The 27,209-nt window shown below is 37.8% G+C and overlaps 1 protein-coding gene across 8 annotated transcripts in view; it reads right to left on the bottom strand.

The window, feature by feature from the left end:
- Positions 1–521: 521 nt before the first annotated feature.
- Positions 522–27,209, bottom strand: part of LOC118118665 (interferon-induced, double-stranded RNA-activated protein kinase-like) — a 74,234-nt gene continuing 47,546 nt past the window's right edge. Inside the window, exons 6-18 of one of the 8 annotated variants that reach the window (XM_047342162.1) lie at positions 19,740–19,830; positions 18,489–18,574; positions 18,196–18,286; positions 16,921–17,036; positions 5,044–5,134; positions 3,755–3,813; positions 3,504–3,623; positions 3,283–3,408; positions 3,000–3,195; positions 2,383–2,523; positions 1,474–1,572; positions 1,307–1,369; positions 522–1,045 (exon numbers count right to left, since the gene is read on the bottom strand). In XM_047342162.1, the coding sequence (XP_047198118.1) occupies positions 908–1,045; positions 1,307–1,369; positions 1,474–1,572; positions 2,383–2,523; positions 3,000–3,195; positions 3,283–3,408; positions 3,504–3,623; positions 3,755–3,813; positions 5,044–5,134; positions 16,921–17,036; positions 18,196–18,286; positions 18,489–18,574; positions 19,740–19,830 (1,417 nt within the window). In that variant the 3' untranslated portion in view covers positions 522–907. Of the gene's footprint in view, positions 1,046–1,306; positions 1,370–1,473; positions 1,573–2,382; positions 2,524–2,999; positions 3,196–3,282; positions 3,409–3,503; positions 3,624–3,754; positions 3,814–5,043; positions 5,135–5,336; positions 5,420–13,527; positions 14,022–14,285; positions 14,349–14,563; positions 14,663–15,431; positions 15,573–16,054; positions 16,251–16,337; positions 16,476–16,566; positions 16,687–16,920; positions 17,037–18,195; positions 18,287–18,488; positions 18,575–19,739; positions 19,831–27,209 lie in introns of those variants that run through there. The other 7 variants (XM_047342167.1, XM_047342164.1, XM_047342166.1 and 4 more) reach the window with 7 other exon arrangements.

Here is a 27,209-nt window from a genome sequence, read left to right on the forward strand (position 1 = left end):
CTACAGAATAGTCTGGAAGTCATTTCACATTGTCTCTGCTCTGTTAAGGTCGAGGCTCTGACTCCAAAAGGTGATTCTGTGGTAGAGTAACTTGGTTGTTAGGGGCTATGTCCTGCTGCATCACCCAACTTCCACTGAGTGTTAACTGGTCAAGTTGACTGTTCATGGCACAGAACAAAACGACCCTCATTCCAGTGGGATGTGTCTCTGTAGTCCTGACAGGCTGTCTGCAGCTGTGGATCACTGTATCCAAGTTTCAACTACAAACCATCTTGCAACTGCACCTACTGCATCCACATGGTAATATTCCAGGTTGGACCACATTTATTTTTAGGCGTGGCCTTCATTTTGACCCCGACTACCTGTAAAGTTTTGTGGCTGTATCTTGTTTGGCTGTGACGCTAATGCGGTGACAAAATATGTCCACAGACATAACCAAAATAATAATAATAATAATAATAATATTCTTCTTTAACTTAATATATTTATGGCTCCTACAATCATGATAGCAGATAGACAGATAACAAATAGATAACCACAATTTTATTTCCCCCTTATGATAATCAATACAAAGCAATGGCTGTAATGATTTAAAACACTTTTACATAACATAGAAGACGTTTCCATTATTGAATCAAATATCACTTGATTACATTTCATTTACCTGACGCTTTTATCCAAAGCGACTTACAATAAGTGTATTCAACCGGTCTGTTTGTGTGTGTGTGTGTGTGTGTGTGTGTGTGTGTGTGTGTGTGTGTGTGTAGTTGAGTGTGAGTTGTATGTAGGCTACAGATCTCAGGTTAAAGCACAATAAAAGCCATCAACCGTTTGCAAAAAAATCATATAACATCAAAATGTATAATCAGAGGAGACAGATGTTTATAACCTCCTGCGTGTGTGACTGTCAGACTGTTACATTTTGCTGATGTTCAGTTTTTTGAGGGTTGAGAATGTGAGCCAACTTTTCCAGCTCTGCCTTTAGAGCACTTGCTTCAGCTCGTTGTTTTGGCTCCTTACACAGCATTGACTTCATTATTTGTTCCTGGAGAAAAACAAACAGCAGAAGTAAAAGCTTTAATTACAGTTATTCAACCAAGAAATTCTGTCATGCTGCAACATTTCTAAAATCTTCTCATAACACTGTTGTGTGTGCTGCTTGATATTTTACATTACTGTCATCATGTTATATGTCAGCCTCCCTGCTGCTCTGTTGCTGACCATCATGGCTAACTCACACCCTTAGGAAAACACTGCTTCATGTGATGAAAGAAGACGTTAGGATAAAATGAATATGGATATTTACCTCTTGAGAAAAAGTAAGTGGAAACTCTCTGGGGAACTTCTGATTTCTGGCATCTTTGAAAACCTGGTTTATGCAGTGATAAAAAGAATGAATAGGCAAGTTACCATGATTTTATCTGGTGACACTTAATAATAATAATAATAATATTCGGGACATTGACGACTCACCTTCACTCTTTCATGGCCAGTAGACATTTTCCAGAGGAGCTCAAAGTATATCAGCCCGAAGGCGAATATGTCCACCTTCCGGTCATAGATGTTCTCAAACTTGTGTAGTAAAATAACAACACAGTATTAAGATATTGCATTTATATTAACAAGTTATTTCATAAGTAACTGACTCACTACTGACTATTTTAAAAATATTTTATTTCATTTTTCTCTTTTGTAAAAAAACTTTTTAGGCCGATATAATATAAATAAAATTTTCATCCAATCTTCAAACTGCTTTTAATTGTTTCATGTTGTTTGTCTTCAATTCTTAATTTTTAATGTGTAAAGCTGTAACTGTTTGAACTCTGGACTCATCTTAGTCTCCTTATATAATGATGAATGAGAATTCAAAGGAAAACACATAGTAAGGTGTAACTACCTCTACAGGCCTCGAGAATATTTACACTAAATCATCTCACGTGACGCCACTTGGCGAATCAAATCTGTGAATTTCGATGAGCAGATACATTTTTTAACAAAAAGAAAAAGTGAAACATAGATCTACAGTTTTTATTAAATTTATCTCTAAATTCAAACACTTATTTTAGGATGCACATTAAAAAACGTTCTATTTTGTCTTATTGTTTATGTGAAATGAGAGAATAGCATTTATTTTTTATTAATGTATTTGTAAATCCCTCCAGTGCAAAGTGAAAACTGAAATGTATATTATAACATTGATGAAATACTATTGCATTATATTTTTTACATCACTGACTCAGTCTGTGTGTGGAAATACAATTACTGAATTTGATGTAAGCTTGTGTTTTATATGAGGGATGTGTTGTATCACAGAATCTGTACAGGATGGGAGCATTGGATGCATTTTAAACCAATAATACAGGAAAATCAAAGGCATCTCACTTGTTCTGGAGCCATGTAAAAAGTGGTTCCTGTTTCATTAGTTCTCTCCATTGGGGTTTCATCGTCATCATCATCAGCAGTGACCAGACCAAAGTCTCCAATCTTCACTGCTCTATCCTGTCCAAACAGGATGTTGGCAGGCTAAACATTGGAAAGAAAAAGCAGCAATTAATACAGCAATTAACATCAAGCTCCTTCAATGATGTGTAATTACCTCCAACAAGGAGGTACACAGTGCCGTTCTAGTTATAATGACGATGACATAACGATGATGAAATGCAATCCTCTTTTGCTTCTACCCAAGAATAAAAACCTGGTGTGTAAATATTGAACTGTGTTCTAAAATATGGTCTGAGAAACTCAGCCTTATATAACGAATTAAAAAAATCCAGGCACAACATTAAAATAAAAAAGACAAACACAACCTGGTAATTTTCAATCTAAAACAGCTTCATATGGTAAATAAAGTGACTTGCTTCAGGGGTTTTCCTTCCACATGTATCTTGAATGTGTGGGATGTAAGTGGAAGTACACAAAAACACATCGATGGTACATGAATCACAAATCTCCAATGCCTGTACTAGTCATTTAAAGACATTAGAAGAACTTTGTCTGACCTTCAGGTCCCTGTGGATGAGTTTTTTGAAGTGAATGTACTCGACTCCACTGACTATTTGTTGAGCGATGGTTAGACTCTCATGTCGTCTGTTGGAGTCTTGCAGAGTTCCCCTATTCCTCTCTTTTATCCAGTGTTTAAGTGTTTTTGAGCCACATAACTCCATTTGAATGTAAAGGAACTGTGGCGATGATTCCCTGATAGAAAACAAAAAACATTTGGTGCAATGTCACACATTCATTTTTAGTAAATAAAAAGAGTACGTATTAGTGGATGAGACTTACTGAGAAGAGGTGCTGTCTAATGAACTGTCCTGCTTGTAATCTGTATCCTCCATCCAACAATTGTAGTATCGCACAATGTTGGTGTGATGAAGGTCTGATAATGCCTTCACCTCTCGCAGAGCTTTTCTGATATTTTTTTTTAAAGAAAACAATCCTGGTGCATCAGTTATTGAAAAGAACAAATATGTACACTGCACTGAAGAGTTGCATACTCAACTTACTTTTTACCACGGACAATCTTGACGGCATACTTCTTGTTCTGCTGTATGTCTCTTACTTTGTACACATGACCAAAGCCTCCTTTCCCAAGAGACTTTATGGAATCAAACTGTGATGCAAATCTGTAGAGGTTTACAATTTTTTAACCATAATAGTAAAAACATAAAAATAAACGGTAATGTCTTGTACATGACTACACCAATTACCAGAAAATAAAATGTGTACATCACAATCCTTTGCCTTTTAGTCTTACCTGGACTCGGTTGGTGTGTTACTCACACTATCGGCCATACCCTCGTTTTCCACAGCAACCTGAGAGGATAAAGTAAATATAAGATATGCATTTAAAATCAATGGTTTTGGACGTGTGTATGTCCTCCACAATGTCGAGTAGCTACAGCGACAGTCTGTCAGAGGATCTCCAGCTTTGCCAGATGGATGATAATTATCGTGTTTGACCAATAATTTAGCCCTCTGTATGATGTACTGTCAGTATTAAGAGTTATCACTATCAGTATAAAAAATATGAATCCTATGTTTGTTTTTTAACATAGGCTTGTTGTGACCATGAAGAGGAATATGCATCTCTTCTCCAGCCAATCAGGAGGATGTAGAAGACACAAGCAGCGAGTCAGAGGTCCCCACCAATTTAAAGTTTATTTACATCAGCATGTTTTTAAATGTGGTTAGATTTGTAGATCTGTCAAATAATAGTTCATCTAAACTTTGGCTGTATATGAAAGTATTCATGCATATTTTTTTTTTTCTTCCTCATAATACAATAGCTTTAAGCCTCAATTATGATACAATGCTACTCCCTCCAGAGACCATATTCACACGGCTGCCATTTTATAGTCACATCACACTCAGAGCTTTATCGACAGCCTAAATGTGTAAAGATGTGCATATATATTTAACTATGAAAACAGCCCTAATGGAAGTGGTTGAATGCTAACGTTAGCTGCTGCTGTCCAATAGTAGCTAATGAGCTACCAATTATGTTGTTTAACCTTGACATTTTTTAAATATATGTATTTTCTTTTCAGCTAGTGATCACTTATTGACCTGCAATACATTAGTTAATTTTATATTTCAGCTGAGTGGAAGCACTTTAATTTATCAACAGGGTAAATCACTGATATGAAAACTTGCTTGTCTTTGAATCTACTGCCACAAGTTTTTAGAGAGGTGGCAGCAGACTATAGTTACTAATACTGACTTATAAGTCAGGCTATAGTTACTAATACTGACTTATAAGTCAGGCTCTAGGTACTAATACTGACTTATAAGTCAGTATTAGTACCTAGAGCCTTTAGTAAAATCTAACTACCTGGCTTAAATGCCTTATGATCGAGGCTTTCAATATAAAAGCAGACACCCACATGACGACCTGTGGCACAAAGCAAGTCTCTACAACACAGACGAAATTTAACCTTTCTTCGTCTGACAATACTATTTTCCCTCTTTATATAGTACTCCTGATGAGTGTAAACTATTGCTTTAAGCACTACAGGTTTTTTTTTTTTAAATGAGAGAACAGACCTGATCATTGAGAGGGTTTGATGAGTCCATGAATACTATGGAGTCACTTGTACTTATTGGTTCGCTTTGTGATGATGACTTCGTGGGTTCCCTAGCAGAAAACAATGACAGACATAAGCACAGATTTCTCAGAATATAGTGATATTTCAATAAAACTTAAGCGCTCAGTTTATTTAAATTCTCAGTATATGGTGATATTTCAGTAATACTTTAGTGCTCAGTATATATAAATACTAAATAGTTACAGTAGTTAACCATAATCTGCACTCCTAGTAATGTCCATAAGTGCTTACAGTGAACTTGATGTCGAAGTCGAGGTTGAAGTTGATGACATCATCATAGCATCATCTTCGGACACAGTGGACCTCAAGGAAACCTAAAGTGTTTGACATAACAATATATATATATATACTCGATTGGATTTTGCCATTTCATTCAAAAGGCTGTTGCCACTGTTAATATGAGCCTTTATCACAGCTACAAAATTTTTTTTGGAGCTGATCCATTCGGGGAGATCCAGGATTTTTTTCCCCACTTCCTTTAACATGGCCAGATGGGCCGTTGGCTTGGGTCCTAGATATAATATTTGATAATACAGAGAGAAGAAAATATTGAATACCTTGCTGTCCCAGTCGGACTGCTTTTGAAGAGCAGACGAGGCGTGCTGAGCAGCATTTTGTTGGGCTTGCTTGATAGTCTTACCCTCCCCCACAGGGTACTCCTTCTCTTTGATTACTACTTTGTAGGTGAATCTGCGTTGACAGGGAGGAAATATTTAGATTTAGATTAATCATGATGTGTCAAAAATGTTCTTTCTTGAATCTATCATGAGTTTTCAAACAGTATCTGCAGGCAGCATAGACTGTTTATAAAGATGGAAGACCTGACTGCTCCCCCAAAGTGAAGCCAAATCATTTTTATTGCCCCCTGGTGACAGGCTGCAGTATAGGTCATGAATCCTGCCTCCTCCATGTTAATGGATGGGACATGGACCAAAATAAAAACTTTTGTCAAAGGTGGTTTCATCATTTTAGGTAATTCTTACCAAACTGATTGTTTGTTCAAGGGATCATTTTCTTGGTAAGTTTGGTTTAAATTATTGTTTGATGCTAAAAAAAAACAGGGTGAAACTTCATGATGACTGAGACTGATTTGTGATTGACCTTGTTGTGTATAAGTGGAACGTTAAAACAGTAGCCTCATACACAGGCTGCCTCTAAAAAACGTCAAAATCACCAGATGGCAGCAGTGCCCCTATCTGGGATATTGGGCTTCATTTTTCTAGGAGGAAGTGGAGAAGTTGTCCATCTTTATATACAGTTCAGTTGTGTATATTCAGCATACAGAGGTAGATTTAGTTGTACTCACTGGAGACTATGTGGTAGACCGCTTCTTTTCATTTTGATGTAATTATGGGTGAGTCTTTTTTTCCGACAGTAGTGGTTGAGAATTCCTTTGAAATTTGTCTCTTCAAAGCTGTTGTCATTCACACTCTGGCTATTTAACACAATGCTGCAAGTAACAAGTAGCACTTCACATTAATGATACATCAAAATGAAAATGAGGGTTAGGGGTTAGAAAATGAATGACAAAATGTATATTATTCATGGAAATGTCATTAATTAATATTAACATCTAAAAGTCATATTTCTTTCATAAAGAACCTTTGTTTAAATAAAGAAACTATACAATTAATCTAAAACATTCTTTTAAAATAAAAAAAATCTATTAAAAATCAATCAGCAGCAAACAACAATAACAGATTATTCATTCATTAATAACAAACAGTCCTTGCAGGTGAGAGACCATCATCATCATTCTTCACATGTTTCATGAAACCAATGGCTGCCGACCACACAGGACAGACTCTTCTGTACTTTTGGGATCATCTCTGTCCTGGAGAGCTACTGATCATGTGCTAGATATAATTTTAAACAGACAGGGACAGACTGTATTTACCACACTGATAAAAATATCCTGCTTGATCTACTTAAAAAAATTAAGGCAACTTTTTGCATCAAAATATTATTTAGTTCAAGCAATATTGGTCTTTGTATGACCTACTTAAGTTTTTGTACACAAGATCTAACGTTTTCAAGTAAAGTCAGTTTAATTTTCCAAGTATAATCACCTAAACTTTGCAAATACAGTCAACTTAAATTTACTTTCATAATTAAGCTGACTTTACTCGAAAAATTATGTTACTTTACTAGCAAAATTGAGTTGACTTTACTTGAAAACACAAGTTATTCAACTAGAAAGATTAAGCTGACTTTACCGGCAAAATGTGCTTTATACAGTACATACAAAAAATCAAGTACTTCATACAATGACCAGCCTTGCTTGATGTACATAGTAATCTGATGCAAAACGTTGCTTTAATTTTTAGTATTTTCAAGTAGATCAAACACTATTTTTCAGTGAAATATCATGGCAATTAAGTTGTTACTTTTAAAACCTTTTTTCAAAAAGATGACATTTTAGTCATTAAGTAATCAAAACTAACAGCTTTCAATATCTGCCCTACAGATTTTGAGCTATTGTATATAAGACAATATTGTGCTTCATGGTGGTGCTAAAGGAAAATTCATAAAGTCATCAAACTTGACAGGGTTTATTGGCTCTATCATGTACTAAAAATCATGACAATCCCTTAACAATACCCACATCAGGTATCAAAATTTATTTAAAACACTTGTCCTTAAAAGTTGAAAAACATTTTGGAATGCAACTTAACCCGTATGTCTCTCACTCCTAAACACTTGGGGCTTAAAACAGGCTCGCACGATACACGTATGAAATTATAGTATTAAATTCTTAGGGTAGCTTAGTTCCAAGGCATACATAAGGCCCATCAGGAAGGCACAAGCATGTGCAACACCAGAAATACAGAAAAGCACCTCTTCTCCCTCGATGGCTATTCCCGTTTGATTGTCGAGACCTTCATCCTTGGCTTTGCTGACCACGAAGATGTTTAGTACAAACGTACTCAGGGCCTCTTGGACAGCTGCAGCATCGTCATTGTCGTAAATCTGTAAAATATACCAGAAGGACTAAAACAGGGTATCTGCAGGTATCAGTAAAAAAAAAGACTTTAATGCTTTAAGACCTTTTTAATAGCACTTTAATTTTAAAGGGATAGTTCACAGACAAAGTAAAATTCACTCATTATCTCCTCACCACTATGCCGGTTAGGCTAAAAACATGGTGTAAATAACGCCATTTCGAGTTGAATATGAATGTCGGGGATGGCGGACACTTGGATGACACCACACGAGCAGTATGGAGGCATGTTGTGTTTTTTCTGTTGTTTTATTATGTCACAGAGGTCACAATTGACTTCAATGTATTGAATTCGCTGCAACACAGTTTACCCCTGAGACTCCTGAAGTGTATTGTGGACTCAAACACTTTATGAAACATGGACTGGTTCGTCAAGACAGTTACTGATCAAGTTAGTCATACATTTAGTCAGGATACTATGCACACAGTTGGTTGTAAATGTAAACAGTGATTTTTTCACCTGAAATCATACCAACTTATTGTCTGCCCCATGAGCTAACTGGAGGAATTTAACTTTTGCCCCCCTTTTCCATTACAATTAACTAAGTGTTAGTACATCCCTGAATCCAGTGTACTTTAAAAGATGGAAGGAATTATCTGGTTTTCAAGGATTTCCAAGGTTCGGTTTCACATTTCTCCAGCACCTTACAGATGTAGTAGATTACATATTAAGACACATTTACTCAAAATTGTTATTTATCTTCTTCATTGCAGTAAATCCAATATTATTGAGGTATAAACAACCAAAATTATGTTTCATGACAAAGATCTACGTAAGGGAGACAAATTGAATGAAAACACAACAAAGTTTCGTCACCTGTCTGTAAGTGGACTTGGCACCTAGAGCTTCAATGATTAATCAGTTAATAGATTAGTTTTACACAATTATAATAATTGCCAAGTATTTTGATTATTCATTAATCATTTTGAATCTTTTTTTAAGAAAAAAATAAACTAATAAATAATCTGATTTCTGTACTCCACTATGAAAGTAAAGACATTGTAGGACATCACCTTGGGCATTGGGAAACACTCAACAACATTTTTCCAAATTGTATGGATTGATTAATCAGGAAAAAGGTTGAGAAATTAATCAATAAGGAAAATAATAGTTGCTGCCCAATTGGTATCCTATACAGCCTCGCTGAGTCAATAATAGAGTTGTTTTATTTCATTAAAAAGTATTTGACTATTTAAATGAACACAATCGTAATTTCAAGCATTTTCAAGGATTTCCAGCAGCTGTGAGACCCTGTTTGTGAGACGATGGTGGGTGGGTGTAAATAATTAGCTGTAGAAAGGATCAAGAACACAGACACCATCCTCTCTGCTGCATGCTGTGCAGCAGACAGAGAGAGAGGAGGGGCTGCTCTTCCACGCAGCAGCTGAGTATACAGCAGTTTGACTCATTTTAAGATTATGTCCAACCAAGAAAGACGACAGCTTTCAGATCGGACCTGTTTATGCCCATTTTCAACGTAACACCTACTTTAAAACGTGGCGCTGACAAGAGCAGCTCGCTTGCAGAGCCGCGGCACAACCGAAGCCGGTGTGAATAACTGACAACCGCGACAGGAAGCCGTTCGCATAACCCTTACTTCATTTTTATTTCTGTAACAATGTGAAAACTGAAAACACTGTAGTTTATAACCTTACCTTGAAATTGTCGTCCAACCGTAGATGAGAAAATGGCTTCAAGATGCACAAAGTCCAATGATATGGTAAAACAAGGCAGTGCTGATTAAAATGAAACAAGATTCTGTTACTGCAGTGCATATTTGTCACCCACAAAGTTATGTTTCAGAAACATATTGTAGCGCAAAGTTTACCTGATGAAAGTGAGTGATGTGATCCCGCCACGATGGCGGGAAATTTTGAACCAAAATGAAGCACCGCCTCCTGACCTCAGACCACAGCCTATGGCAGAGCACTACGCCGTTGCAGGAAATCCCGTGACTCCCGCCACTTTGCAGCGTAAATACAACAATCAAATGTTTACGTAAATACATATTGTTAAGAAGAAAAAAAAAATTATCTTGTCTTTTCAACAGCTGCAGATTAAGTCGACAACTATATATTTTTTTGTAGAAATAAAAACATACATATTTGTTAGGTTTCTGTTAATATGTGCCCTTATACTGAAGTCTATGCTTTATTATGAAATGACTGGGGCGTGCACAATAAAAGTAAATCACTTCCGGTTCAAGTAAACACCGATTACGGTAGCGTGTGTTATTCCTCCGTGAAACAAGGATATCGGTGCCCGGTTATTCAACCCTTAACGATGGCAACCCTAACTGGTTATGGGCCCAGGAGGGAAGGTGGAAGCCGATGGACCCGTTTATGTTTCGACGGAGATGAAAAGAATTACGAGCTGTGGGAAACAAAGTTTTTGGGCCACATGCAGCAATGCAACAGTAAAGACCAGAGACAGTGGTGCAGTTTTTGCAAGAGCTCCACTCATAAAGACACGAACTGCAGACGAAAAAAGAGAGACATTGTAAAACAAGCAACCGACGTGGAAGACCACTCATTTGCATTCAGAATAAGTGACTGTCCGGCACGAGGAGTTACTCATAAAGGACTGATGGTAGGTACTGGAGCAACGTCACACATAATCACCGATATTGGAAAAGTTTAAGAAGTTTGATGAGACTGCAAAGAAGCCACTACTGAGGAAGAACAACAAGAAGAAGAGACTTGCTTGGGCCAAGAACACAAGGAATGGACATTAAACCAGTGGAAATCTGTACTTTGGTCTGATGAGTCAAAATTTGAGCTTTTTGGTTTCAACCGCCATGTCTTTGTAAGATGCAGAAAAGGTGAGCGGATGGTCTCTACATGTGTGGTTCCCACCATGAAGCATGAAGCATGGAGGAGGAGGTGTGATGGTGTGGGGGTGCTTTGCTGGTGATACTGTTGGTGATTTATTCAAAATTCAAGGCATACTTAACCAGCATGGCTACCACAGCATTCTGCAGCGACATGCCATCCCATCTGGTTTGCGCTTAGTGGGACCAGCATTTGTATTTAAACAGGACAATGACCCCAAACACACCTCCAGGCTATGTAAGGGCTATTTGACCAAGAAGGAGAGTGATGGAGTGCTGCGCCAGATGACCTGGCCTCCACAACCACCCGACCTAAACCCAAATGAGATGGTCTGGGATGAGTTGGGCCACAGAGTGAAGGCAAAGCAGCCAACAAGTGCTCAGCACCTCTGGGAACACTTCAAGACTGTTGGGAAACCATTCCAGGTGACTACCTCATGAAGCTGATTGAAAGAATACCAAGAGTGTGCAAAGCTGTCATCGAAGCAAAAGGTGGCTACTTTGAAGAATCTAATATATAAAACATTCTGGTTTGTTGAGCATTTTACCAGTTTACCACATAATTCCATATGTGTTCCTTCATAGTTTGGATGTCTTCAATATTAATTTGCAATGTAGAAAGAAATACAAATAAAGAAAAAACATTGAATGAGAAGGTGTGTCCAAACTTTTGACTGGTACTGTACATGCTGAGGAAGCCCGGAGTCTGCAGCCACATGCTCAGCCTCGGCTACGCAGAGTCACAGCTCCCCCTACAGGTCTTATTCAAAGAGACAACAACAGTCAGGTGCTGCTGCTCCACATTGAACTATTCTTCACGGATTAAACCTAAGTACTTTATTTCACTATTATTTCCATTATTAGTTTGTACTTTCTTCTTCATTTTAACCATTTGCTTTGTTTGTTTTGTTGAAAAGTGCTGTATTATTATTATCTATATTTACACTGTATATATTCTGTCAGTGTTTCGCCATTTTTTTGGGCAGTGGTAGTAGAATTTTTGTTTACATTGTCCAAGGATGGCTGTGGTTGAGGGGTAGAGCAGCAGGTTGGCGGTTCAATTCCAGCCCATGCCTTCTTGCCATTCTTGGGCAAGCTGCTGAACCCGAATGGCCCCTCATAGATGTTGAATGTACTAATTGGAAGTCGCTTTGGATAAAAGCGTCAACTAAATTACATGTAATGTGATAATGTAATGTAAAAAACACAACAGTGTATATTTTCTGCAAGTATTTCTGATATATTCTTGCTTGTCTCAACATGTCCTTTATCAAAACACATTAGGAAACATTAGACTGCCCTCATGTGGTGAGTCCTGCTGTGAACATCAGTGACAATAAAATAATATGACCTCAGGTTTTTGAGATTAATTGGTCTTTGTTGAATACATCCCTTAAATATTCACACTGCTGGTGAAAATATAAGTGAACCCCTTAGTGACTGGTGAAAACCACCATTGGCAGCAACAACATCAAACAAAAAAGGACTTTCTCTAGCTGTGGATCAGGAGGACTGTTGGATCATTCTTCCTACAGAATAGTCTGGATGTCATTTCACATCGTCTCTGCTCTGTTAAGGTCGAGGCTCTGACTCCAAAAGGTGATTCTGTGGTAGAGTAACTTGGTTGTTAGGGGCTATGTCCTGCTGCATCACCCAACTTCCACTGAGTGTTAACTGGTCAAGTTGACTGTTCATGGCACAGAACAAAACGAACCTCACTCCAGTGGGATGTGTCTCTGTAGTCCTGACAGGCTGTCTGCAGCTGTGGATCACTGTATCCAAGTTTCAACTACAAACCATCTTGCAACTGCACCTACTGCATCCACATGGTAATATTCCAGGTTGGACCACATTTATTTTTAGGAGTGGCCTTCATTTTGACCCCGACTACCTGTAAAGTTTTGTGGCTGTATCTTGTTTGGCTGTGACGCTAATGCGGTGACAAAATATGTCCACAGACAGACAAACAGTTCACAAAGTGCTCAACATTGGCCCTCTGGTGGTTCCAATATACCTTAGAGATGTTCACAATCACATTTTATGATGATAACACACACGCACGCGCACGCGCGCACACACACACACACAAAGTAATGTCTCCATACCTTCTGAGGACATTACATTGACTTCCTGGACACTTACCATAACCATAGTTACTACTTGTTTAACCCAAACCTTAAGCTAACATTGGAACATGTCTTCATCTTAAAATTAACCATTTTCATTATGGGGATATGCTTTTTGTCCCCATTAGGAAGACAAGTCCCCATAAGCTGTCCTAACGTAAGGTAAAATTAAAAAAACCCTCATGAGGGTAAATTTCTGGTTTCTGGTATTGTTCCACATCTGTATCCTTCTTAATCACTTGTTTTTTTTGGCCTTGTGTGTTTCAAATAAAACTAATGTTTTTACTTAGTGCAGCCGTATGCCGCCTGTAGAGAAGGCTGTCAAGTTGTCTACATACAAAGTGAAAACTTTATATAACCATTTAAGCGACTTCAAGAAAACAAATGTGTCGCTGAGAGGCTGAGGTCCGGCCCAATATTCTGTATGACACACTAATCATGATAGAAGATAGACAGATAACAAATAGATAAACACAATTTTATTTCCCCATTATGATAATCAATACAAAGCAATGGCATCCAATGATTTAAAAAACTTTTACATAGCATATAAGACATTTCCATTATTGAATAAAATATCACTTGATTACATTACATTACATTTCATTTAGCTGAAGCTTTTATCCAAAGCGACTTACAATAAGTGTGTGTGTGTGTGTGTGTGTGTGTGTTTGTGTGGTTGAGTATGAGTTGTATGTAGGCTACAGATCTCAGGTTAAAGCACAATAAAAGCCATCAACCGTTTGCCAAAAAAATCATATAACATCAAAATGTATAATCAGAGGAGACAGATGTTTATAACCTCCTGCGTGTGTGACTGTCAGACTGTTACATTTTGCTGATGTTCAGTTTTTTGAGGGTTGAGAATGTGAGCCAACTTTTCCAGCTCTGCCTTTAGAGCACTTGCTTCAGCTCGTTGTTTTGGCTCCTTACACAGCATATACCTCATTATTTGTTCCTGGAGAAAAACAAACAGCAGAAGTAAAAGCTTTAATTACAGTTGTTCAACCAAGAAATTCTGTCATGCTGCAACATTTCTAAAATCTTCTCATAACACTGTTGTGTGTGCTGCTTGATATTTTACATTACTGTCATCATATTATATGTCAGCCTCCCTGCTGCTCTGTTGCTGACCATCATGGCTAACTCACACCCTTAGGAAAACACTGCTTCTTCATGTGATGAAAGAAGACGTTAGGATAAAATGAATATGGATATTTACCTCTTGAGAAAAAGTAAGTGGAAACTCTCTGGGGAACTTCTGTTTTCTGGCATCTCCGAAAACCTGGTTTATGCAGTGATAAAAAGAATGAATGGGCAAGTTACCAAACTTGGGATATCGTGATAATTCAAATAATAATTCTCTGTTGAACATTGCAGATAACAGCAGGAAAGATTAAATAAGATCAACATTAAAGCTCTAAGCACCCGACATTGGCCTGTGTCATGATTTTATCTGGTGACACTTTAATAATAATATTCGGGACATTGACGACTCACCTCCACTCTTTCATGGCCAGTAGAGACTTTCCAGAGGAGCTCAAAGTATATCAGCCCGAAGGCGAATATGTCCACCTTCCGGTCATATCTGTTCTCAAACTTGTGTAGTAAAATAACAACACAGTATTAAGATATTGCATTTATATTAACAAGTTATTTCATAAATAACTGACTCCCTACTGACTTTTTATTCTATTTTTAAAATATTTTCTTTAATTTTTCTCTTTTCTCATTTGTAAAAACATTTTTGGGGCCGATATAATATAAATTTAATTTTCATGCAATCTTCAAAATGCTTTTAATTGTTTCATGTTGTTTGTCTTCAATTCTTAATTTTTAATGTGTAAAGCTGTAACTGTTTGCACTCTGGACTCATCTTAGTCTCCTTATATAATGATGAATGAGAATTCAAAGGAAAACACATAGTAAGGTGTAACTACCTCTACAGGCCTCTAGAATATTTACACTAAATCATCTCACGTGACGCCACTTGGCGAATCAAATCTGTGAATTTCGATGAGCAGATACATTTTTTAACAGAAAGAATTTAAGGATGCACATTAAAAAACATTCTATTTTGTCTTATTGTTGATGTCAAATGAGAGAAGAGCATTTATGTTTTATTAATGTATTTGTAAATCCCTCCAGTGCAAAGTGAAAACTGAAATGTATATTAGAACATTGATGAAATACTATTGCATTATATTTTTTACATTACTGACTCAGTCTGTGTGTGGAAATACAATTACTGAATTTTATTTAAGTTTGTGTTTTATATGAGGGATGTGTTGTATCACAGAATCTGTACAGGATGGGAGCATTGGATGCATTTTAAACCAATAATACAGGAAAATCAAAGGCATCTCACTTGTTCGGGAGCCATGTAAGAAAAGGTTCCTGATTTGTTAGTTCTCTCCATTGGGGTTTCATCGTCGTCATCATCAGCAGTGACCAGACCAAAGTCTCCAATCTTCACTGCTCTATCCTGTCCAAACAGGATGTTGGCAGGCTAAACATTGGAAAGAAAAAGCAGCAATTAATACAGCAATTAACATCAAGCTCCTTCAATGATGTGTAATTACCTCCAACAAGGAGGTACACAGTGCCGTTGTAGTTATAATGACGATGACATAACGATGATGAAATGCAATCCTCTTTTGCTTCTACCCAAGAATAAAAACCTGGTGTGTAAATATTGAACTGTGTTCTAAAATATGGTCTGAGAAACTATAACGATAACTTTAAATATAACGAATTTAAAAAATCCAGGCACAACATTAAAATAAAAAAGACAAACACAACCTGGGAATTTTCATTCTAAAACAGCTTCATATGGTAAATAAAGTGACTTGCTTCAGGGGTTTTCCTTCCACATGTATCCTGAATGTGTGGGATGTAAGTGGAAGTACACAAAAACACATCGATGGTACATGAATCACAAATCTCCAATGCCTGTACTAGTCATTTAAAGACAGAAGAACTTTGTCTGACCTTCAGGTCCCTGTGGATGAGTTTTTTGGAGTGAATGTACTCGACTCCACTGACTATTTGTTGAGCGATGGTTAGACTCTCATGTCGTCTGTTGGAGTCTTGCAGAGTTCTCGTATTCCTCTCTTTTATCCAGTGTTTAAGTGTTTTTGAGTCACACAACTCCATTTGAATGTAAAGGAACTGTGGCGATGATTCCCTGATAGGAAACAAAAAACATTTGGTGCAATGTCACACATTCATTTTTAGTAAATAAAAAGAGTACGTATTAGTGGATGAGACTTACTCAGAAGAGCTGCTGTCTGCTGAACTGTTCTGCTTGTAACCTGTATCCTCCTTCCAACAATTGTAGTATCGCACAATGTTGGTGTGATGAAGGTCTGATAATGCCTTCACCTCTCGCAGAGCTTTTCTGCTAATTTTTCTGAAAGAGCAACAATCCTGGTGCATCAGTTACTGAAAAGTCACTTGAACAAATATGTACACTGCACTGAAGAGTTGCAAACTCAACTTACCTTTTACCACGGACAATCTTGAGGGCAAACTTCTTCTTCAGCAGTATTTGTCTTACTTTGTACACATGACCATAGCTTCCTTTTCCAAGAGACTTTATGGAATCAAACTGTGATGTAAATCTGTAGAGGTTTACAATTTTTTAACCATAATAGTAAAAAAAAACAAAAAACACGGTAATGTCTTGTCCATGACTACACCAATTACCAGAAAATAAAATGTGTACATCACAATCCTTTGCCTTTTAGTCTTACCTGGACTTTCAGAAATACTTTAGTGCTCAGTATATATAAATACTAAATAGTTATAGTAGTTAACCGTAATCTGTACTCCTAGTAATGTCCATAAGTGCTTACAGTGAAGTTGATGTCGAGGTCGAAGTCGAGGTCGAAGTTGATGACATCATCATAGCATCATCTTCGGTTGATGTGTTACTCACACTATCGGCCATACCCTCGTTTTCCACAGCAACCTGAGAGGATAAAGTAAATATAAGATATGCATTTAAAATCAATGGTTTTGGACGTGTGTATGTCCTCCACAATGTCGAGTAGCTACAGCGACAGTCTGTCAGAGGATCTCCAGCTTTGCCAGATGGATGATAATTATCGTGTTTGACCAATAATTTAGCCCTCTGTATGATGTACTGTCAGTATTAAGAGTTATCACTATAAAAAATATGAATCCTATATTTGTTTTTTAACATAGGCTTGTTGTGACCATGAAGAGGAATATGCATCTCTTCTCCAGCCAATCAGGAGGATGTAAAAGACACAGGCAGCGAGTCAGAGGTCCTCACCAATTTAAAGTTTATTTACATCAGCATGTTTTTACATGTGGTTAGATTTGTAGATTTGTCAAATAATAGTTAATCTAAACTTTGGCTGTATATGAAAGTATTCATGCATATTTTTTTTATTTTCCTCATAATACAATAGCTTTAAGCCTCAATTATGATACAATGCTGCTCCCTCCAGAGACCATATTCACACGGCTGCCATTTTATAGTCACATCACACTCAGAGCTTTATCTACAGCCTAAATAAATGTGTAAAGATGTGCATTGATATTTCACTATGAAAACAGCCCTAATGGAAGTGGTTGAATGCTAAAGTTAGCTGCTGCTGTCTAATAGTAGCTAATGAGCTACCAAATATATTCTTTTAATATATGTATTTTCTTTTCAGCTGGTGATCACTTATTGACCTGTGAAATGAAAACAGTTTGTCAGATTCTCTGTGTTTATTTGACTTATAAGCAGCCGTACAACATGATTGTGTCTTTGAATCTGCTGCCACAAGTTTTTAGAGTGGTGGCAGCAGATTATAGTTACTAATACTGACTTATAAGTCAGGCTCTAGGTACTAATACTGACTTATAAGTCAATATTAGTAACTATAGCCTGCAGTAAAATCTAACTACCTGGCTTAAATGCCTTATGATCGAGGCTTTCAATATAAAAGCAGACACCCACATGACGACCTGTGGCACAAAGCAAGTCTCTACAACACAGACGAAATTTAACCTTTCTTCGTCTGACAATACTATTTTCCCTCTTTATATAGTACTCCTGATGAGTGTAAACTATTGCTTTAAGCATGACAGTTTTTTTTTTAAATGAGAGAACAGACCTGATCATTGAGAGGGTTTGATGAGTCCATGAATACTATGGAGTCACTTGTACTCATTGGTTCGCTTTGTGATGACGACATCGTGGGTTCCCTAGCAGAAAACAATGACAGACATAAGCACAGATTTCTCAGAATATAGTGATATTTCAATAAAACTTTAGTGCTCAGTATATGTAAATTCTCAGTATATGGTGATATTTCAGTAATACTTTAGTGCTCAGTATATATAAATACTAAATAGTTATAGTAGTTAACCATAATCTGTACTCCTAGTAATGTCCATAAGTGCTTACAGTGAAGTTGATGACATCATCATAGCATCATCTTCGGTTGGTGTGTTACTCACACTATCGGCCCTACCCTTGTTTTCCACAGCAACCTGAGAGGATAAAGTAAATATAAGATATACATTTAAAATCAATGGTTTTGGACGTGTGTATGTCCTCCACAATGTCGAGCAGCTACAGCGACAGTCTGTCAGAGGATCTCCAGCTTTGCCAGATGGATGATAATTATCGTGTTTGACCAATAATTTAGCCCTCTGTATGATGTACTGTCAGTATTAGGAGTTATCACTATCAGTATAAAAAATATGAATCCTATATTTGTTTTTTAACATAGGCTTGTTGTGACCATGAAGAGGAATATGCATCTCTTCTCCAGCCAATCAGGAGGATGTAAAAGACACAGGTAGCGAGTCAGAGGTCCTCACCAATTTAAAGTTTATTTACATCAGCATGTTTTTAAATGTGGTTAGATTTGTAGATTTGTCAAATAATAGTTAATCTAAACTTTGGCTGTATATGAAAGTATTCCTGCATATTTTTTTTATTTTCCTCATAATACAATAGCTTTAAGCCTCAATTATGATACAATGCTACTCCCTCCAGAGACCATATTCACACGGCTGCCATTTTATAGTCACATCACACTCAGAGCTTTATCTACAGCCTAAATAAATGTGTAAAGATGTGCATTGATATTTCACTATGAAAACAGCCCTAATGGAAGTGGTTGAATGCTAAAGTTAGCTGCTGCTGTCTAATAGTAGCTAATGAGCTACCAAATATATTCTTTTAATATATGTATTTTCTTTTCAGCTGGTGATCACTTATTGACCTGTGAAATGAAAACAGTTTGTCAGATTCTCTGTGTTTATTTGACTTATAAGCAGCCGTACAACATTATTGTGTCTTTGAATCTGCTGCCACAAGTTTTTAGAGTGGTGGCAGCAGATTATAGTTACTAATACTGACTTATAAGTCAGGCTTTAGGTACTAATACTGACTTATAAGTCAGTATTAGTAACTATAGCCTGCAGTAAAATCTAACTACCTGGCTTAAATGCCTTATGATCGAGGCTTTCAATATAAAAGCAGACACCCACATGACGACCTGTGGCACAAAGCAAGTCTCTACAACACAGACGAAATTTAACCTTTCTTCGTCTGACAATACTATTTTCCCTCTTTATATAGTACTCCTGATGAGTGTAAACTATTGCTTTAAGCATGACAGTTTTTTTTTTAAATGAGAGAACAGACCTGATCCTTGAGAGGGTTTGATGAGGCCATGAATACTATGGAGTCACTTGTACTTATTGGTTCGCTTTGTGATGACGACATCGTGGGTTCCCTAGCAGAAAACAATGACAGACATAAGCACAGATTTCTCAGAATATAGTGATATTTCAATAAAACTTTAGCGCTCAGTATATGTAAATTCTCAGTATATGGTGATATTTCAGTAATACTTTAGTGCTCAGTACATATAAATACTAAATAGTTATAGTAGTTAACCATAATCTTGCACCTAGTAATGTCCATAAGTGCTTACAGTGAAGTTGATGTCGAGGTCGAGTTGATGACATCATCATAGCATCATCTTCGGACACAGTGGACCTCAAGGAAACCTAAAGTGTTTGACATAACAATATATATATATATATACGATTGGATTTTGCCATTTCATTCAAAGGCTGTTGCCACTTGTAATGGCAGATTTGCATTTGTGTAATGTTTAATAGAAGAACAGATATGTATTTAGAAGAAGTAGATAACAAATGTGTTTCTGTGACTTACAAAAGTTGCAGAGGGGACTATAAGTGTTTATGGCCCCCACATGTGTGTCTTAGCAAATGCTTCACTGCAGGGGTTACTTAGTGTGTCTGATAGAGATGGGTGAGGGAACTCTGCATTGTATACAGGACTGGAGTCTTTTGATGTTGTAGATCTAGATAGGGGATCTCGAGACAGATTGTCTCACACCAGAAAGGCACACCAGGGTCAGGGACGGAGATCTGAGACAGGAACTCTGCCCAACCTGGTCAGACATCAAGAGACTGAAGTATACCTTGCTCCTCGCGGGAGGGGCTTCTGATTGTATAAGTGAAGTGATTCTCCTGTGCTCTGTGCTCATTCTGTACACGCCACACTAGGTGGCTGTGTGGGGTGAGCCCACCTTTTAGGTGTTTTAGTTGAACTTTCCTATAGACAATGTTATGTGTGTATTATTATACAATAGAGTATGATTATTAAACAGAAACTGCCACCACACACTGTTAATATGAGCCTTTATCACAGCGACAGTTTGCTGTGATGTCTGTCAGCAGGATTACTCAAAAACTACTAAACCAATTTCCATGAAATTTTGTGGAGGGGTGGGGCACAACCCAGGAAGTAACACGTTACATTTTTGGAGCTGATCCAGGCGGGCAGATCCAGGAATTTTTTTCCCACTTTCTTTAACATGGCCAGATGGGCCATTGGCTTGGCTCCTAGTTATTATATTTGATAATACAGAGAGAATAAATTGAATACCTTGCTGTCCCAGTCGGACTGCTGTTGAAGAGCAGACCAGGCCTGCTGAGCAGCATTTTGTTGGGCTTGCTTGATAGTCTTACCCTCCCCACAGTGTACTCCTTTGTTCGATTACTACTTTGTAGGTGAATCTGCGTTGACAGGGAGGAAATATTTAGATTTAGATTAATCATGATGTGTCAAAATGTTTATTTCTTGAATCTATCATGAGTTTTCAAACAGTATCTGCAGGCAGCATAGACTGTTTATAAAGATGGAAGACCTGACTGCTCCCCAAAGTGAAGCCAAATCATTTTATTGCCCCCTGGTGAGAAGGTACCTTTTTATATTTAAAAATGCAGTTCTTGGATTGATGGTAACCAGAAAATACAAGCAGAATATTTTTAATCTGTCTATAAATGATTATACAAATATGTTGACCATAAACTCAACTATGTGAACACTATCTATCCATGGTTATAAAACATTACTTATCGAATCCAAACTGAAGCTGCTGGCAAAACTAAACGTAAATACAGTAAGATCGTAAATCACGCCGGCAGCAACGACTCCTGGCTTCAGATGTCGGAGGTCACTAAAGTTAATGTGGAGTCGGTGTGTGCTGCAAAACGATGTCGGACACAGTAATTTCTCTGGCCCTCCCCTAACACAACAGGTGATGACATGTTTAGCCGCATGTTGTCTTTTAACCGCTGGCTGTCGAGGTGGTGTCCTGTAAACGGTGTGGGCTTTGTAGATAATTGGCAAACTTTTTGAGGAAACCTGGTCTTGTTAGGAGGAGACGGCGTTCATCCCACTTGGGATGGAGCATCTCTCTTATCTAGGAATATTACCCAGTCTATTAAATGACAACCCAGAGTTGGGACCAGGACGCAGAGCTGCAGTGCTAAACACGTCTCTGCGCTCCTCTGATCAGTCACACAACCACAACCCATAGAGATTGTGTCTGTCCACCGTCCTGCTACATTATTTAAATCAAACAATAACAGAGGGAGAATTCCACACAAAAATCTAATACAAATTAACACAACCTCTGCAACAACTCAGGAAATAAAGACTTTTAAATGTGGTCTGTTAAACATAAGATCATTGTCATCAAAGGCTATTTTAGTTAATGAACTAGTCTCAGATCATAAAATAGATTTATTGTCCCTCACTGAGACGTGGCTGCATCCTGATGAATATGTCAGTCTAAATGAATCTACTCCCCCCAGTCATGTAAATACACACGTTCCCAGAGAATTTGGTCGAGGAGGTGGAGTTGCTGCTATTTTTAACTCCAGTCTATTAATTAATCCTAAACCTAAACTAAGCTACAACTCATTTGAATGTCTTGTTCTTAGTCTTCCACGCCAACTAAGAAACACCAACAGCCAATCATATTTGCTGTAGTTTACTGCGTGCTCCTGGGGCTTATACTGAATTTTTAACAGAATTCCCTGAGTTTTTATCAAACCTAGTCCTAAAGACCGATAAAATTATTATTGTTGGTGACTTTAATATTCATGTTGACAATAATAAAGATAGCCTTAGCGTAGCATTTATTTCGCAATTAGACTCAATTGGTTTCAGTCAGTGTGTACACCAACCTACTCATTGTTGTAACCACACACTTGACCTTATATTATCATACGGTGTCAAAATTGAAAATCTAACAGTACTTCCGCAATCCAATTCTATCAGACCATAATTTAATAACCTTCGATTTTCCACTATCAGAATATATGCCACTAATAATGAACTCATTTTCAAGATGTTTACCTGATAGTGCTGTAGCTAAATTTAAGGAAATAATTCCGATTACATTTAAACCCGTACTATCCGTCGATATAAACAACAAATTCATTAAAAACCCTAGCTCCACTGAGATTGACCATCTCGCCGATAGCTCTGTAAAGTCATTACGACTAACATTAGACTCAATAGCGCCTAAAAAGAAACATATAAAACATAGTAAATTAGCTCCGTGGTATAATTCCAAGACACATGAGTTAAAACAAGTATCAAGAAAACTAGAAAGGAAGTGGCGCTCCAGCAACCGTGTTGAAAATCTCCTAGACTGGAAGAATAGTGTTAAAGCATATAAGAAGGCCCTCCACAAGGCAAGAGCTGCCTACTATTCAAAACTAATAGAAGAGAATAAAAACAACCCCAGGTTTCTCTTCAGCACTGTAGCCAGGCTGACTGAGAGTCACACCTCCACCGAACCCAGTATTCCTCGATCCCTAAATAGCAATATCTTTATGAATTTCTTTAATGATAAAATTATAACCATTAGAAATCAAATCAACCATCTCCTGCCCTCAATTGGCACTAATACCCCATCAAGAATAGAAAACTCAGAAACGGCTAAGAATCCTACCAATTATTTAGACAGCTTCTCTCTGATCAGCCTCGATCAGCTGACCAAAATAATCTCATCTTCTAAACCAACAACTTGTATCTCAGACCCCATTCCTACAAAATTACTTAAAGAAATTCTGCCCTAATTGACAGTTCATTACTGAACACAATCAATCTGTCATTATCATCAGGATATGTACCACAGTCTTTTAAAATAGCTGTAATCAAACCCTCCTCAAAAACCCACCTTAGACCCAGAGGTTTTAGCCAATTATCGTCCGATATCTAATCTCCCTCCTGTCTAAAATCCTAGAAAAGTTGTAGCCAATCAGCTGTGTGAGTTTCTCCAGGAAAATAATATATATGAAGACTTTCAGTCAGGGTTTAGAGCCAATCACAGCACAGAGACAGCCTTGGCAAAAGTCACTAATGATCTTCTAATAGCTTCAGATCAGGGTTTGTGTCTGTCCTCGCTCTGTTAGATCTTAGTGCAGCATTTGACACAATTGACCATAATATTTTATTACAGAGACTAGAACAGTTAATTAGCATTAAAGGAACCGCCCTAAAATGGTTTAAATCCTATTTTTCAGACCGCTCCCAATTCTGCAAATTAATGATGAGTCATCTGTGCGCACCAAAGTTAACCATGGTGTTCCACAAGGCTCTGTGCTCGGCCCAATTTTATTCTCATTATATATGCTTCCACTTGGAAACATTATCAGGACACTCGGTAAATTTCCACTGCTATGCGGATGACACCCAGTTATACTTGTCAATAAAACCTGAACAAAGTAATCAAATAACTAAACTCCAAGCATGTCTCAAGGACATAAAAACCTGGATGACCCGCAATTTTCTCTTATTAAACTCAGATAAAACAGAGGTTCTAATACTTGGCCCTAAACACCTTAGAGATACATTATCTAACGATATAGCTGCGCTAGACGACATTGCCCTTGCTTCCAATGAAACAGTCAGAAACTTGGGAGTGATCTTCGATCCTGATTTATCCTTTAATTCTCACTTAAAACAAATTTCTAGGACAGCCTTTTTCACTTGCGAATATCTCCAAAATCAGACATGTCCTTTTCTCAAAAGGATGCAGAAAACTAATCCACGCCTTTGTTACATCCAGACTGGATTATTGTAATTCCTATTATCTTACAGTAAGTCAGAAAGACTCTGCAGCTTGTCCAAAATGCCCAAGCACGTGTCCTGACAAGAACCAAAAAAAGAGAGCACATTTTTCCAGTATTAGCTTCGCTACACTGGCTTCCGGTTAAATCTAGAATAGAATTTAAAATTCTCCTCCTCACCTTCAAGGCCCTTAACAATATGGCACCATTATATCTTAAAGAGCTGTTAGTACCTTATCAACCCACTAGAGCACTGCGCCCCCAGAATTCAGGCTTACTTGTCGTCCCTAAAGTCTCTAAAGTAGAGTAGGAGCCAGAGCTTTCAGCTATCAAGCTCCTCTCCTGTGGAATCATCTCCCACTTTCAGTTCGGGAGGCAGACACCATCTGTACGTTTAAGAGTAGGCTTAAAACCTTCCTTTTGATAACGCTTATAGTTAGAGCTGGTCCAGGCTTGTCCTAGACCTGCTCTTAGTTAGGCTGCTATAGGTTTAGAAGGTCGGGGACACATGACACACGGAGCTTCTCTTTCCAGCTTCTCCTTCCTCTTCTCAATCTTTATCACATCAAAGTAATTCATATCCCATCAATACATGTTACTGACTTGACTTCTTCCCCGAGTCCTTTGCCTTATTGTCCGCAGACCCAGGGCCGCTGTGGCTACATCATGGATTAGGATCTGTGGATCACGTATCAGAGGTCGTAATGGTGGATCCAGTATGGCGGACTCTGCATCGTGCTGGCTGATCGTGATAACAAAGGCAGATCCTTTATCGTGTTGGCATCAGATACTGGTAGTGGACCACGACCGAGGTGGCAGCTGATGGTGGATCCTAATGGCGGCAGTGGACAATAACTGTGGACTATAGTGGCATCCGATCTTGATGGTGGATCATGATCTTGCTGGCTGCTGACCATGGACTATGATTGCAGCAGGACTGCTCGATACATAGTATTTCTCCTCAGACACTTGACCATTAATGACATTAATCCACCAATTCACTGACCTTCAGTTATACTTCAAAATGTTTACCCTAATCAATGCTGCTAAAACCTTTATCTTGATGTTTCTCTTACACTTGACATCCATTGCACTTCTGTCCGTCCTGGGAGAGGGATCCTCACATGTGGCTCTCTCTGAGGTTTCTACGCTCTTTTTTCCCTGTTAAAAGGGTTTTTAAGTAGTTTTTCCTTACTTTTGTTGAGGGTTAAGGGCAGAGGATGTCACACCATGTTAAAGCCTCATGAGACAAATTGTGATTTGTGAATATGGGCTATACAAATAAAATTTGATTGATTGATTGATTGATTGGTGACAGGCTGCAGTATAGGTCATAAATCCTGCCTCCTCCATGTTAATGATGGGATATGGACCAAAATAAAAACTCAGATAGTTTTTCTTCTCAAGATGGTTTTATCATTTTAGGTAATTCTACCAAACTGATTGTTTGTTCAAGGGATCATTTTCTTGGTAAGTTTGGTTTAAATTATTGTTAGATGCTAAAAAAACAAGGTGAAATCACATGATTGACTGAGACTGATTTGTGATTGACCTTGTTGTGTATCAGTGGGAAATCTCAAGCCAGCAGCTCACACCACGATCACTTACATGCAGACTGCCTCTAAAAACGCCAAAAATCACCAGATGGCAGCAGTGCCCTCATCTGGGAGTATTTGGGCTTCATTTTTCTGAGGAAGTGGGAGAGAGACGCTTGTCCATCTTTATATACAGTCTAGCTGTGTATATTCAGTTACAGAGGTAGGTTTAGTTGTACTCACTGAGACTATGTGGTGGTGACCGCTTCTTTCACTTTTACAATTCATGGGTGAGTCTTTTTCTGACAGTAGTCGCTGAGAATTCCTTTGAAATCTGTCTTCAAAGCTGTTGTCATTCACACTCTGGTTATTTACTACATTGCTGTACTCAATAAGCAGTACCACATTAATGATACATCAAATGAAACCATGAATTGCCATCAGTGATATACTCTACCTGGTAGGTTGCTTCTCCAACAAGCCTCTAAGCAGTCTAAGGGCATGTTCAGCAGCATTATGTTTGGCTTGCCTCTTGCTCCTCCCCCATGCCTTCGGGATACACTCACTACAGATTACCCTCTGGGCAATCTATGGAGAAATTGTCAAATCTTGTCAGACAGTAAAGTTGGACCTGAGAAGGCATTAGTGGGGTGGGGAAAGGGTTTAAATTACGTATATGTACACATGCTACCACTTCCTTGCCTCTAGAATTACTATTTGAACTCATTGTCTTTGTTGTGACAACTGTGAGTTCTTCACATACTAAAGAAAAAAAAGTTCAGTTATGCTTACGTCTAAAAGCTGAAAGTGTAAATAAATGCGCTTGAGGCAAACGAAAAACATAGTCCTGCATCCTTAATTCAAACAGCTAAAGTTTGAGGTACTTGAACCTCTTCTTTTTGTGCAACTCCTCTATCACATGTACTCTGATCACTCTTCACTGCTGACTTTACAAATAAAGATGTTATTGATTCAGGAGGCAGTGAGCAGACTATTTGCTGTAATTAAAGGACACATTAATGTGTGTAAAACAATATAGGGGTGAATTTGCAATATTGACTTATGATTTATTTGATATCTGCTTTACACATATATCAACATATTATACCTTTCTGTATTCCTTGAGAAGTTTTCTAACTACACCCGAAGAAAGAATGGCGATATACTCATGGAGACAT

Source organism: Hippoglossus stenolepis, chromosome 12 (assembly GCF_022539355.2).
Source record: "Hippoglossus stenolepis isolate QCI-W04-F060 chromosome 12, HSTE1.2, whole genome shotgun sequence".
NCBI lineage: Eukaryota > Metazoa > Chordata > Actinopteri > Pleuronectiformes > Pleuronectidae > Hippoglossus > Hippoglossus stenolepis.